Here is a 14,485-nt window from a genome sequence, read left to right on the forward strand (position 1 = left end):
TTTAACTTGAAAAACCAAAAGCACAAAATGGCGCGCACAATAATTTATCATACAAATGACCGCACGCTATGAAAAGCTTTCTTTACTAACCCTAATTTAATTTCCCCTCTTTCTTTTTGCTCCAACATTTCTCAAATATCTCCATTTTTGCCCTGAATCTGCTATTGTATTTCATTTCTTAACATTTTATCTTGATTTTTTTGTTAATTTTAATTTTTTTTTTTGGTTTCTCGGAGAATTTGAAATGGAAAGTGAAAGTCCAACAGAGACGAAGAAAGGCAAATCAAAAACTCCAAAAAAAGCAAAAGAAAGCATTCTTAAGCAAAGTGCGTACCTATTTATACAATTTGTGCTTGTATATATGTATTTACGTTTTTGGATTGGTGGATTATACTGAGATTAATTTGCTTTCTTAACTTTTTAATTTTGTTTGGTTTATGCAGAGTCTCCTGCTGAGTTCTTCGCAGAGAACAAGAACATTGCTGGTTTTGATAATGTAAATTACGTTTTTCTTCCTTGTTTCTTTAAAATTTGTTTTGTTTTTACATGAAATTGAAATTAGGAGAAAATTGCGTTTGAAAATTTTGAAAAAAAAAATTTAAGGACTCATTTTAGTAGCTGTGCAATTATTATACTATAAATTTAAGTACAGATCACGGAAGTTTATTTATTTATTTATTTTTTAAAGTTATTTGTTTTTAAGATTTTATATATTGTATGATTTACTTCTGCTTGGATTTCAGCCTGGGAAATGTCTATACACAACTGTTAGAGAACTAGTTGAAAATGCGTTAGATTCAGCAGAAGCAATATCTGAGCTTCCAGTGATAGAAATAACAATGTAAGCTTTAGAGAAATTGCTTTTAGCTATCATTTTTGCAATTAGTGGATGTATATATTTATTTATTTTCTCCTTAAATCCGCGTTGCTGTTGCAGAGAAGAGATTGTCAAAAGTAAATTCAATTCCATGATTGGGCTTGTTGATAGAGAACGTGTTGACGAAGAATTATATGATGATTATGAGACAGCTAAGGCCCGTGAGGTATCTGCGCCTTCTAACGTGCATTCTCTTTTGTTTTCAGTTTCCTGATTGAACTATGTAGTTACTTATGTTTTGGAGTTCTATATGTGTTAAGTTCACTTGATATGTTAAAGTGGTTAGATTTGCAATCTTTTTCCATTTGAAAATTATAGCATGGTGTTTTCTCCAACTCCTTGTTATGCAATCAATTTGTTGTAAGGCATTCAAGAAGTCTTCTCTTAGCTGTTTGTCTGTCATCTCTCAGTCTCCTGCTTCAATTTGTTTTCACTCTTTCAGAAAAGGTTAGCTAAAGAAGCTCGAGCTCAAGAAATACAAGCAAAGAATGCTGCTCTTGGGAAGAAAGTCAAAGAACATGCGGTTTCCAAGAGTTCCAAGGGTCGAGGCGAAGCTTCTTTTTACAGGGTGACATGCAGGGTATAATTACTACCCATCTCAACCTTCCTTACTGTATTGGAATTTTGTGTTTTAACTTTGATAAAATTGTTCTACTTGTAAATGACTTTTTAAAACTTTTCCTTTGGTCTAAATCTCTTGACTGGAGTTTTTGAAATGCAGGACAATGGAAGAGGCATGCCACATGATGACATCCCAAACATGTTTGGACGAGGTTCAAATTACTTATGGCATTAAGTTCTTGATTGGTTTTGATACAACTGCAGGTTGACGTTTTTCTTATTGTAGACGATTTATTCCACTTCCATTTTAACCTTGCCTGAATGCTCGTTTATGCAGTTCTGTCTGGCACAAAGTATGGATTGAAACAGACGCGAGGGAAGTTTGGTCTTGGTGCAAAAATGGTAATACGTCTGACATGTGTGCCTTGCTTTGATTGCTTAATTTTTTTATGCTGGGTATACTATAGGTTGCATGTTCAGTTGTGATTTATCTTGCATCTTTGTGAAAATATTCTCCTCCATGGAACCATTCAATGTCTGGAACAGGCAGTGGAGTGCCCATAGGACATCATACCTCAAAGCAATTCAATTTTAGTTTCCCTGCTTATGATCGAACAAAACTGTTAAAGAGAATAATTATGTAATTTGGCTCCTATTTCTGAATATCGTGGTTTGGAACATATTGAATTTACTGAAGTTGTATTCATGCAGGCATTAATTTGGTCCAAAATGAGTACAGGCCTGCCGATTGAGATCTCATCATCAATGAGGGGTCAAAATTATCTCTCATTCTGTAGGTTGGATATAGACATTCATAGGTATGATCTGAATGCAAGGTGTATTTTTAGTTTTCTCATAAACCACAACAATTTCTTTGGTCAATATAAACCACAAATATTCATTTGATTTATCTCTGCATTTTTCACTCTGGGATATTTTTGTTCATGAAGGTGTCTGGACTCTGAATTCTCTTCTTTGTATCTATTCTGAGGGTTATGGTATATTTGAAAAGCCCACAATGATGATTTGATGATAAAGAGTTATATTCCTGAGTTTGGTGCATAGTTATACCATAATGGTGTTTTTAATTTCAGGAACATTCCTCACATTCACTTGCATGAAAAACGTGACAACAAGGATAAATGGCATGGAGCAGAAATTCAAGTGGTCATTGAGGGAAATTGGACAACGTACCGCGTATGCAGCTGACGCTCCTTATTATTTTATTTGAGTTTTATAGATGTTTATACATTTTAGAATTCCTTGATGATTGAAAGTAGCTGCAGGTGCTCCTTTGTTTCATTAGCTAAAAGATCATTTTGTTTGTATTTGCAGTCCAAGATATTGCATTATATGAGACAGATGGCTGTTATCACCCCATATGCTCAATTTCTATTTAAGTTTGTATCGGACGCCCCTGAGTATGCTCTCTCTCTATCTCAATCGGTCTTCACACACAATTTTGCTCAACTGTGTTTGAACTTTTTTGTGTTTTACTTTCCTCATGCAGTAAAAATGTCACTATAAAGTTTGCACGGAGGACAGATGTAATGCCTCCAGTCCCAGTTGAGACAAAGCACCATCCTTCTTCTGTTGACATACTACTAATCAAACGTCTTATAGCTGAAACTTCAAAGCAAAACCTAATGCAGTTTCTTCAGCATGAATTTGTAAATATTGGAAAACCCCTTGCTGAGCGATTAATTGGTAAGAAGTTTCTGGATATCTAAATTTGGAGTTGGTTTTTGTTATTCTCTTTTCATTCCTCTGGGAGTTTTTTCTTTTACCCTTTTTCACATTCGAGCAAGAATTCAGTGTTATTTCTTATCTTGTTCAGGTTAATTGCATTTTTACCCATTTTTTATATTTACAGAGGTGTAAAGACGATCCTCGAAAGCATTGTATGAAAGAAATGTAAAATAATGCAGGGGTTCTATCACTTTGAGTTTCATATATATCTGAAATGTAAAAAGTTTTAGTGGAGTGGAGAGACATTTATGATTTATGTCAATTCACTGAGGGTTGGAATTTTTCTGAAGTGGCAGTAGTATATATGTTCCTGGCTTAGTTGATATCGGTTAGTCTTTAGAATCTTGACCTTATCTGTATTGTGGTTGCTGTGCTCACTTTGTAGGAGAAATGGGTCCAGAATTTAGTCCAAAAACAGCTGTTAAATCTCTCACCGATCAGCAAATTGTTCGAATTCACCAGTTATTTCGTCAAGCTAAATTCGATGACCCCAGTGGTGATGTAAGCTGCATTTTTTTGATATTTCAATTTCCTGTCTTCTAAGCTATAATGCAACTGCCTTGTTAACTTTGATGCTCCTTTCAGTGTCTAAGCCCTGCTGGTGAATACAATCTTCGGTTAGGAATTATAAAGGAGCTACATCCTGACATGGTTGCAACTTATTCTGGCAGGTTTGCCCTGGTGGGCTGGTTTCTACCGGGATTGTTTATAAACCTTGCTAAGAATGTTGGATACGTATTTTTGGGCTAAATGATTGATTCTTTTTACAATTTTACACAGTGCTCAAGTGTTTGAGGGACACCCATTCATTGTGGAAGCTGGTGTTAGTGTGGGTGGAAAAGATGTTAAACAGGTAAATGCAGGCATTCCTGAAACTTAAGTTTATTTACTTCTATATCATTTTGAATTAGCAAGATAAAAGACAAAAAAATCCCGAGTGAATGAATAAAGCAAAGTATATTTTCGTTTCCCATTGTTCCGGCAATCTGTTATTTTTATCCTCTCTCAAAAACAATGTCAATGGGAGTGGCAGGGTTTTGTACAAGTAAAATTTTGTTAGTGCTCTATAGTTATTGTACAAGAAAATTAAACTAACGAGTACTCCATAAATCCCAGGGTTTGAATATTTTCCGATTTGCAAATCGAATACCGCTTCTTTTTGAGCAAGGTGGTGATGTTGTCACGAGGACTGCGCTAAAGAGAATCAGGTAAGATACACCACATACGATTCTTTTACTTTGTATGACAGTATTGTCAAAACTGTTATTGCAATCAAGGCTTCTAACTCGACTTTCATCATCAGTTGGAATAATTACAAGATCAACCAAACACAAGATAAAATCGGTGTCTTTGTGAGTATTGTAAGCACGAAAATTCCATTTAAAGGGACTGGAAAGGAGTACATCGGGGATGATATCAGCGAAATAGCTAGTGCTGTCAAAGTGAGGAAGCCTTCTTTTCTAATTTCTGCATCAAAATTTCTGTTACGAATATAACTAATAAACTAACAACCTTATATTTTTCAGTCTGCAATTCAGCAATGCTGCATCCAACTGAAGTCGAAAATAGTAAAGAAAATGCAGGCGCGAGAACAGCAAGAGAGAAAACGAAATTTGAGCAAGTAAATTCAAGTCCCTTGCCCTATCCGAATGGCATTTCTTCTTCATTTAGCTTAAACCGATAAAAAATGTAACAATCTACTGGCACAGGTATATCCCCGATGCCACAAATGCCGTTTACGATGTTTTGAAAGAAATGGCAAAGTCACATGCATCGAAAAAGAAGCGTTACGAGGAAGGAGATGCAGATATTCTTCGAAAAGTATCCGATCATTTGATTACCAAAGAAACACTATATGAAAAGCTCACTCAACATGTTGAAAAGGTGAGTTCTATGTTGTTTGCTTGCAATATCTCCATATGTTCATTCTGTAAAATAGTCGATATTTTACTGTCTCGACATTTGCAGGTGGATTACGAGATGGCATTAGAATACGCAACGCAAACCGGAGTACGAGAAGAGCCGAGAGAAGATATATATTTAGAGTCTCTAGATGATAAAGGTAACTTTTTTGATTTCCATAGTCCCATATTTGTCTTTAGACTCTTTCTATAGTGAGTTCGCTATACACTTAATAACACCATTTCTAATTTGCAACCTAGATACCTCATATTTTTACTCCATTTTTACTGTATTTGTATCCCTACAAATAAAATTAGATACTTGTGTTGAGTGTGAATTTACATTATTAGCCTTGATATCATAAAAAAGTGATATTTTCTATTATTATTTTTTTAAGTATTTATGACCATATTTATTTTACTATCCATGAAGACTAATCTTTTCGGGTATCCCTACAAATAAACTAGATACTTGTGTTGAGTGTGAATTTACATTATCAGCCTTGATGTCACAAAAAAGTGATATTTTCTATTGTTATCTTTTTAAGTATTTATGACCATATTTATTTTACGGTCCATGAAGACTAATAGACCAATCTTTTTGGGATGTGGTTGGTTTTTCCAACAATGTGTTTAAACTCGTGTTTTGTTTTTGAAAGTGTAATGTGTTTTACTATTGCATCTAACACTTCATGGTTTTAGATATTTTTGCTATGTAAGTTTAACTTGAAATTAATTAAAAAGTATTTAGTGAAAGAAAGCTGAAAATAGGAAATTAATAATTTAATTTTTGTTCTCTCTTTTACTATCTAATTTTTATTCCTCGTTTAGGAAATGGAGTGGTATATCATTTTTTTAAATTAAAAATCTATAAATTTTAATTTAAAGTTTAAAATCGTAAAAAACTTTCTTGAATATGCATGTATATTATTATTTTTATTAAAAATAATAAATATAATAGTATTTACTCCCCGCTACGATGGGGTTTTTAAAAATATGATTTATTTAGAAAATAAGTAAATTTAAATTTTATTAATTAATAATTTTTTAAATATGATCAATTATAATATTTAGGGTTTGTTATGAATTTGTATAGCTTTTTGAGTGAATTATTTAAAATTTTAAAAATTCCAAACTAAATTAGATATTAAATTAACATAATTATTTTATCCATCACTAATTTAAAAATTCTACAAACTGGTTTAAGATAATGTGAAGTATTTTTAAATTTTTATTATTTTACTATAAAGGATAATAATCTTATTAAATTAAGAAAATTCATCCTATGTGGCATTTTTATATGGCACATGAAGGTGAAGAAAATAGCATGTGTCTTATAAAATATAATAAAAATAAAAATATAAACAAATGAAAAACATATTACTTTTTCAACAATATTTGTGGAGTAAAGAAACGTCCTCACAATACTAAGTTAATATGTGGATAAAAAAAACCAATTCATTTAAATATATTATTTTTTAAAAATTATTTAAATATATTATTTTATATAATTATTTGGCGAGCAATACTGAAATAAGTGAGTGTTCAAAAATCTTTTAACGTGAGAAATGATTGTACAGACCTTTCTTACCTCATCAACTGTAACCGGATAAAAATTAAAATAATTACAAACCCACCAAGCATTGCTGACTAAGAGAGCAGTAGACTGCATTCATGTTGATTGAGAATCTCCACTTTTGACTCAAAAATCATGAATGTGGTGCTAGCATTAATTAAAGCAGTTATTTTCTTGAAAGTAGCAGCAAATCTACAACACCATGCCTGCACACTGAACTTTTCTTGATACATCAAACCTTGACCCAAATCTCACCGGAGTTGTGGTTGAGACACCCTCTTTCTTAAAAGACGACATTACCGGAATAATCAAGTTTTTCAGTCGACTATTGATTAGATTAGCGTCTCTGTTCTTTACTTGACTTGTATCTTGTTGAAGATCTGAAATTTCTTTTGCTTTCTTCTTCTTCTTCATCATCATCATCATCATCATCATCTCTTCTATCAATTATTGTTGAAAGGCTTTACTGAAACTAATACTGTAAATATCAAAATGAAAACCAATGTCAAACAATTTCTTTTTGGTACATAAATTTTGAGTTAATGTTAAAATCCAGATTTCGATTTTCTTCATTCTTGGGTTTTCCTCTTTCAGTAGTGCGGATTTTGGGTTCAAAAGTTTGAGATAATTTTTTTTTCTCCACTTTTAGTTGGTGTTGCAACACCTTTGAGGAAAAAAAAATCTGATATGGAGGAGATAAGTGGTGCAGTCAGAAAATTTTCTGAGCCGCTAGAATTAAATATATTTTATAATTTTTAAAAAATTAAATTATATTTTTATTATTTTTATGATATCAAAATATAATTTTATCATTATTAATTTAAAATTTTATAAATATAAAATTTTTATTTTAAGAAAACCGGGCTCCTGTCAGCCCCTGGTTCCACTACCGAAAAGATGAATTCTCAATAGGAAATCTTTGGAAACATTAATAAAATGTTAAAAACATTAGTAAATGGTTAAATATTTTTTAGTGAAACTCCGCAAAACAATTGTTGTTGTTGGAGAAAGAAATTCGAGATGAGTTTGAATGGAGAAAATAAAAACGAGAAGAGGAAAAAATTACCATATGTATTTTAATCTTTAATCGTACATTGAATTTTGTTCCAAAACTTTAAAAATTGAGATAAATTTTTTCACATTTATTTTACAATTGTATAATATTTTTCTTGAATTGATGTATCTCATTAATAAAATAACAAGTAAATTTATTATATATTTTAAATATTTGTTTTGATTTTAGTAAAGAAAAGTAACTAATAACTAAAAAATTTGGCTTATGTTTATAAATAATAAAAGTATTATGGAGACCATTTTATTTTTTATTTAAAAGATAAGTAAATTAATTTTTATATATTAGATTAAAAAGTAAACGAGTTTTTTGTTAAAAATTCTATTAATTTCTATCGATAAACAATTACTCTTTATACATTAGCATAAAGTATAATGTAACACATCATGTGTAATTGTTTAATTATTCCAATATTTTCGCTACTCCGCTCATTTCATAAAGTATTCTGCTTGGTTTAACGATGACTACCCAATACTGGAGATCCTTTCCCGAACCCATACGTGTTTCAGAGGTCTTATCATGTGGGTTTGTCCGAAATATACGTACCCATATTTTTCCACCACGGCGTACATAATCACATCAACTTTTAACAGTAGAAATAGATAAAAATTTTAGTAAAAATGATTAAATTTCTCTTCGATCTAACATATAAAGATTAATTTACTTATTTTTTGAATAAAAAATAAAAGTCCCCCTCAATTTTTTTCTATTTACAAACCAATCCCCTTCTCCAATAATAGAGTTGTCTATGGACCAAGCCAAGTAAAAATTTTAGACTTATTTTCTAGGCTCGGACATAACCCGAAAAATGAACCTAAAATTTTCCCCAAGCTCGGCGAATAAAAATACTAAAACACGAGCACTGGGCTGCCCATATTAAAAAAAATTATACTATTTTTATATAAAATAAAATTTTAAAAATATAGTACATAAAATACACTAAAAAGTTCAAATAAATGTTTTCGAACAAATAAAAAATTAAAAATAACTGTAATTTAACGAGCAAATATCTCTAAAATAATAACAAAATTAATAATAAAATAAAAATTATACAATATCTAAACAATAATAATAAAATAGTAGTAATATAACATTGACACGATACGAAAACAATGAAAAAGTAATAAAAAAGCAATAGTTTCTTTCCTTTTTTTCAAATTTGGGCCAAGTCGAGCTCAGATCTTACTCGAAACTCAACCCATTTAAAAATTAAATTTTAATTTTTTATTCAAACCTATTAATTAAACTTATATTTTTATTTAAACTTTCTCACTTTCCAAATATTCCGACAAATTTATTCGATAACTATATAACCGATTGCTTGTAAAAGAAAATGTGTAACGTATATTTAGATTAATATCGGAGATGACCATGCATTGTAACTCGTTGATATCGCGAGAAAATCAATAAATTTTTTTATTTATTAAGAAAAAAGGGGTTTTATCGTCACCCAAGAGAAAATGAAATTAGGCAAACACCAAACATGGAGTCAGAGGGACAACCCCACATTCCAACAAACAAACAAAACACCTCTTCCCCACGCATGTGCTCCTAACCAACCCCACCATTCCCACGTGTCATTTTCGCTTTTTTAATTTTTATACTTAATATAAATTATTAAGTTTAATTCATGTTTTTAAATTTAAGTTGTTTTTAATATCTAATTTTCTTGAATTTTGCAATTTTAACCCGAATCAAATAATAGATAAATTCATTACATTATGCTATTTTTAAATTATATTTTAATTTATTATTTTTGCACGTTATTTACAAAAAATTCAGTTCAGAATTTTTAATGATTATTGATTTGTGTTAAAATAAAATTTTAAAAAGTAAAAATATTAATAATATATAAATCAAGAAATAACTAATAATGGGTTGGAAGAAGTGAAATATTTTTTTCTTGACATTTGAACCAAATTCGATTTTTAGAGTTATCTTTATTAGAATGATTTTTCCTTAATATCACTTGATCCATACAAAATTAATTTTAACGGTAATTATACCAAAAAATAAAAAAACAATATAAGAAACACTTAATTTATAAATTTACACAAGTTTAGGGCTAATAACATAATTTAAACAATTAATTTTAATTAAATAAGAATTGAAAATTTTAAAATTTAAATAATAAATGAATTAAGAAAAATCATTTTATAAACCCTCACTGCATTATCTATAGTACATTTTAATTATTTAATAACATTTTATTAAATTTTTTATATCATTAATACATAATTTTGATAAATTTTTTACCTCGAATCGATTTGGGTTTAAAGTTCGGGTTTAAGTTTGAGGTTTTGGATTTAGAGTTTGAGGTTTAGGGTAAAAAATACCAAAATATGTATTAATATCATAAAAAAATTACTTAGGACTAGTTTAGCAATTCTTTTGAAAAGTGTTGTGGGAAAGTATTTTTGAGAAATACTTTTGAAAATTTTGGTTAAAAATTTGAGTGTTTAATATTACTGTCAAAAAATATTTTTGAGAAATATGAATCCCAAACCTAATCTGAATTTAAAGTTCGAGGTTTAAAGTTTTAAATTTGAGACAATGATTCAATAAATGTAAAAAAAATAGATGAATTAAATTTAATCAACTTAAAAGTTATGACAACAAAATTTGATATTGATTTTACTTTTAATTTAAATTTTAAATTTCAACAACAACAAAAAAAACAAATTATACAACTATCATTCATGTTAAAATAAAAGTATAAATAAATAAATAAACATTGAAAAGTTCAAAAAAAAAAAAAAGGTCGGTTTGGTTGGTACCCAGTAGTAGATTCAGTCTTTCTTCTTTAGTTGTTTTTAAAAAACAGATCTTTCAGTGTCACAACTCACATGTCCCCATTCCTAATCTTCAAACTCCCTTTTACTTCAAAAATATTTATATTTTCTTTTCCATTCTTCATCAAAGTTTCATTCTTTTTCTTACATTCCTACAAAGGTACAATTTTTATTTTCCTCATTTTTCTTACAGAAAAATAAATGGTAAGATTTTATTTGTGGGGTTGGTCTAAGCTTTTGAGTGTAATAATATCAATAATGCATGCTTAAATATTATACCTTTTTTTTTTTCAATTTTCTTTGTTTAGGTTAGCTATTTTCTTGTTTTAGATCTGTTTTTTCTTACATTTATTGAATCATTGTCTCTTTTTTTTTTTTTTTGCTGTTTTTAATGTTGTTTTTTTGGTAGCTGAGAAAAAAAAAACTTACTTTTTGTTTAAGGAATCTTCAAGTTTTTGCCTTTTTTTTAAAAAAAAATGACATTAAATGCTCTTTTTACTAATAATAATTAATGACAGCTCATTGAAACTTAGACCATTGTTGATTGCTCTTTGATTTTTGCAGGTTCAAGTTCAAAGCTTTCTCACAAGTAATAATCTTTAAAACCCATTTTTTAAAAAAAAATTATTATTTTTAGCTAATATAGTTGTATTATTTGTAGCAGGAAATTGCTGAATCTGTCTTGCGTGTTGTTTAGTACTGTTTTTGATTATCAAGATGCAGAAGCCACCACAGTCTATAGATTTCGCTTTGAAGGAGACTTCACCGAAGATCGGTGCCGGAGCGGTGACGGGCGATAAGCTATCGAGCACGTATGATCTGGTGGAGCAAATGCAATACCTTTACGTTCGTGTGGTAAAGGCGAAAGATTTACCGGGGAAAGATGTAACTGGTGGCTGTGATCCTTATGTCGAAGTTAAGCTAGGGAACTATAAAGGAGTTACTAAGCATTTCGAAAAGAAGAACAATCCCGAATGGAATCAAGTGTTTGCGTTCTCGAAAGAACGGATTCAAGCTTCGGTTTTAGAAGTATATGTGAAAGATAAAGATGTGGTGGCTGATGATTTAATCGGAAGGGCATTGTTCGATCTTAATGAGATTCCGAAAAGAATTCCACCAGATAGTCCGTTGGCACCGCAATGGTATCGGTTGGAGGACCGGAAGGGGGATAAAGCTAAAGGAGAGTTAATGCTTGCTGTTTGGATGGGGACACAAGCCGACGAAGCATTTCCTGAGGCTTGGCACTCGGATGCTGCATCAGTTGGTCCAGATGCTGTTGCGAGTATCCGGTCGAAAGTTTATCTTTCGCCTAAGCTTTGGTATGTGAGAGTGAATGTGATCGAAGCTCAAGATTTGGTACCTAATGACAAAAGCCGGTTCCCCGAGGTTTTCGTGAAAGCAATGCTCGGAAATCAAGCTTTGAAGACTCGGATATCTCAAAGTAAAACTATTAATCCGATGTGGAATGAGGACTTGATGTTTGTGGTTGCCGAGCCGTTTGAAGAGCCGTTGGTGCTAAGTGTTGAAGATAGGGTCGGGGGGAACAAAGACGAAACGTTGGGGAAATGTGTGATTCCTTTACATATGGTGCAGCGAAGGTTGGACCATAGACCGGTGAATAGTCGATGGCTTAATCTCGAGAAACATGTGATTGTCGATGGAGAGAAAAAAGAGATTAAATTCGCTAGTAGGATTCATTTGAGGATTTGTTTAGAAGGTGGATATCATGTTTTGGATGAATCAACTCATTATAGTAGTGATCTTAGGCCGACAGCTAAACAGTTATGGAGACCGAGTATCGGGATTTTGGAACTTGGTATTCTAAGTGCTCATGGACTTATGCCGATGAAAACAAAAGATGGACGAGGAACTACGGATGCTTATTGTGTAGCTAAGTATGGGCAGAAATGGATCCGGACGAGGACGATTGTCGATAACTTTATGCCAAGGTGGAACGAGCAATACACTTGGGAGGTTTTCGATACTTGTACTGTTATCACAGTGGGTGTTTTCGATAACGGACATGTACATGGCGGAGCCGGAGGGGCTAGAGACGCGAAAATCGGGAAGGTACGAATTCGGCTTTCTACGCTTGAAGCCGATAGGGTGTATACACACTCGTATCCTTTACTTGTGCTGCATCCATCAGGCGTGAAAAAAACGGGCGAAATCCAATTGGCGTTGAGATTCACTTGTTCGAGTTTGATTAACATGTTGCATATGTACTCGCATCCGTTATTACCAAAGATGCATTACATTCATCCATTATCGGTGATTCAACTCGATGTTTTAAGGCATCAAGCTATGCAGATTGTTTCGACGAGACTCAGTCGAGCCGAGCCACCATTGAGGAAAGAAGTTGTCGAGTACATGCTCGATGTCGATTCGCATATGTGGAGTATGAGGAGAAGCAAAGCGAATTTTTTCCGAATCATGGGTGTTTTAAGTGGATTAATTGCTGTCGGAAAATGGTTCGATCAAATCTGTAACTGGAGAAACCCTCTTACGACGATTTTAATCCATATCCTTTTTATCATCTTAGTCCTTTATCCCGAGCTGATACTTCCAACGATCTTTCTTTACCTTTTCTTAATTGGAATATGGAATTATCGGTGGAGACCACGACACCCTCCTCATATGGATACTCGGCTTTCACATGCTGATGCAGCTCATCCTGATGAACTAGACGAAGAGTTCGATAATTTTCCGACTTCTCGACCTTCCGATATCGTTCGGATGAGGTACGATCGTTTAAGAAGTATAGCTGGGAGAGTTCAAACTGTGATCGGTGACCTCGCAACTCAAGGGGAACGATTTCAGTCCTTGCTAAGCTGGAGAGACCCAAGAGCAACCACATTATTCGTGACGTTCTGTTTGATCGCTGCCTTGGTTCTTTACGTTACACCATTCCAAGTCGTTGCTCTTCTTGCAGGAATTTACGTTTTACGACACCCGAGGTTCCGTCACAAGCTTCCATCGACACCTCTTAACTTCTTTAGGAGGTTGCCTGCAAGATCAGACAGCATGTTATGAGCACCCGAAGCAGCCATTATATGTTTTCCGATGTTCGCGGCAATCGGAGCTCTGGAGTTGGTGGGAAAATCATGGTTTTTGTTATAAATTATGTAATGTGTGTAATTCTCGACTTGTTTAGTAAATTTCATGCTAACTGTAGCCCTTTATTTTTATGTTTTTCTTTTCTTCAGACAATCTGTTAGCACTATGTTGTCAATTTTCTATTTTCAGTTTTTACCATAATTCCATCTCTCTTTTTTATTTCACATGTGAACCCTAAACCGAGTAATGAGGAGTTTGATAACTTTTAAATAAAGTGCGTTGATTGGGCTCACTTCTCAATTTAATCAAAATCCGAACAATTTAATCAATTTTTCTATCTAGACATATAAATTGAGTTTAATAAATTTGGCTTATGGTCGTTCAAATATAGGTAAAAATATCATGTCAATCTTCATTTGAGGATTAATTTTTAACAGTAAAAACATATATAATCTTTAACAAAAATTAATTTGTTCATTTTGTAAATAAAGAAAATAAAATACAATCTAACTTTACATATAATGACTTCAATGATGCTTTTACCTTCGTAAACACATATCTTCAAAACTAAAAATTGAGCCTTTTTTAAATAAAAAATTTGCACCAGCAAATGCATATAAATAACTTTCGATAGAATTACCGAGTAAAAATTCATTTAATCTTAAAATCAATATCAGTACAGTATTGACAATGACTACCATTAGGGACATAGTAAAGGTGACTACTCCCAAATAAGATGGTGATAATACAAGTCAAGCTTTGACACAATATGATATCCATATTTCAAATTGGATTTGGGTTAATATGGCTTATAAATAAGAATCTCAAAGAATTCAACTCTATTAATTAGAATCCCTTCACCTAATCATTCCTTGATTAGGACCTGAAGAAAAATTAAAA

The 14,485-nt window shown here is 31.9% G+C and overlaps 2 protein-coding genes across 8 annotated transcripts; both read left to right on the forward strand.

Annotated features, from left to right (window-relative positions):
* Positions 1-5,426, forward strand: LOC108450267 (DNA topoisomerase 6 subunit B). Its single transcript, XM_017747811.2, has 19 exons — positions 1-326; positions 444-496; positions 744-841; positions 938-1,043; positions 1,320-1,457; positions 1,599-1,650; positions 1,776-1,840; positions 2,150-2,256; positions 2,533-2,635; positions 2,774-2,859; positions 2,949-3,145; positions 3,573-3,688; positions 3,773-3,858; positions 3,968-4,040; positions 4,304-4,395; positions 4,491-4,629; positions 4,714-4,808; positions 4,897-5,071; positions 5,156-5,426. Exons 1-19 carry the CDS (start codon positions 245-247, stop codon positions 5,300-5,302), a joined length of 2,010 nt encoding a protein of 669 aa, XP_017603300.1. The 5' UTR covers positions 1-244; the 3' UTR covers positions 5,303-5,426.
* Positions 5,427-10,477: 5,051 nt separating this feature from the next.
* LOC108452916 (FT-interacting protein 3) lies at positions 10,478-13,786 on the forward strand. Of its 7 annotated transcripts, none has more exons than XM_053023768.1 (3): positions 10,478-10,496; positions 11,093-11,117; positions 11,193-13,786. In XM_053023768.1, exon 3 carries the CDS (start codon positions 11,246-11,248, stop codon positions 13,559-13,561), a length of 2,316 nt encoding a protein of 771 aa, XP_052879728.1. In that variant the 5' UTR covers positions 10,478-10,496; positions 11,093-11,117; positions 11,193-11,245; the 3' UTR covers positions 13,562-13,786. The 7 variants fall into 7 exon arrangements, with proteins under 7 accessions (XP_052879728.1, XP_052879725.1, XP_017606201.1 ...); XM_017750712.2 differs by lacking the exon at positions 10,478-10,496 and adding an exon at positions 10,506-10,732; XM_017750710.2 differs by lacking the exon at positions 10,478-10,496 and adding an exon at positions 10,506-10,688 and having other exon boundaries at positions 11,190-13,786.
* The last annotated feature ends 699 nt before the right edge of the window (positions 13,787-14,485 follow it).

The sequence above is a fragment of the Gossypium arboreum genome, chromosome 13 (assembly GCF_025698485.1).
Source record: "Gossypium arboreum isolate Shixiya-1 chromosome 13, ASM2569848v2, whole genome shotgun sequence".
NCBI lineage: Eukaryota > Viridiplantae > Streptophyta > Magnoliopsida > Malvales > Malvaceae > Gossypium > Gossypium arboreum.

Coding starts and splice junctions, on each gene's coding strand:
- LOC108450267 (XM_017747811.2), top strand. CDS start 245: ATGGAAAGTGAAAGTCCAACAGAGACGAAGAAAGGCAAATCAAAAACT. Junction 1,044..1,319: donor AGACAGCTAAGGCCCGTGAG/GTATCTGCGCCT, acceptor TCACTCTTTCAG/AAAAGGTTAGCTAAAGAAGC. Junction 4,041..4,303: donor GTGGAAAAGATGTTAAACAG/GTAAATGCAGGC, acceptor CATAAATCCCAG/GGTTTGAATATTTTCCGATT.
- LOC108452916 (XM_053023768.1), top strand. CDS start 11,246: ATGCAGAAGCCACCACAGTCTATAGATTTCGCTTTGAAGGAGACTTCA.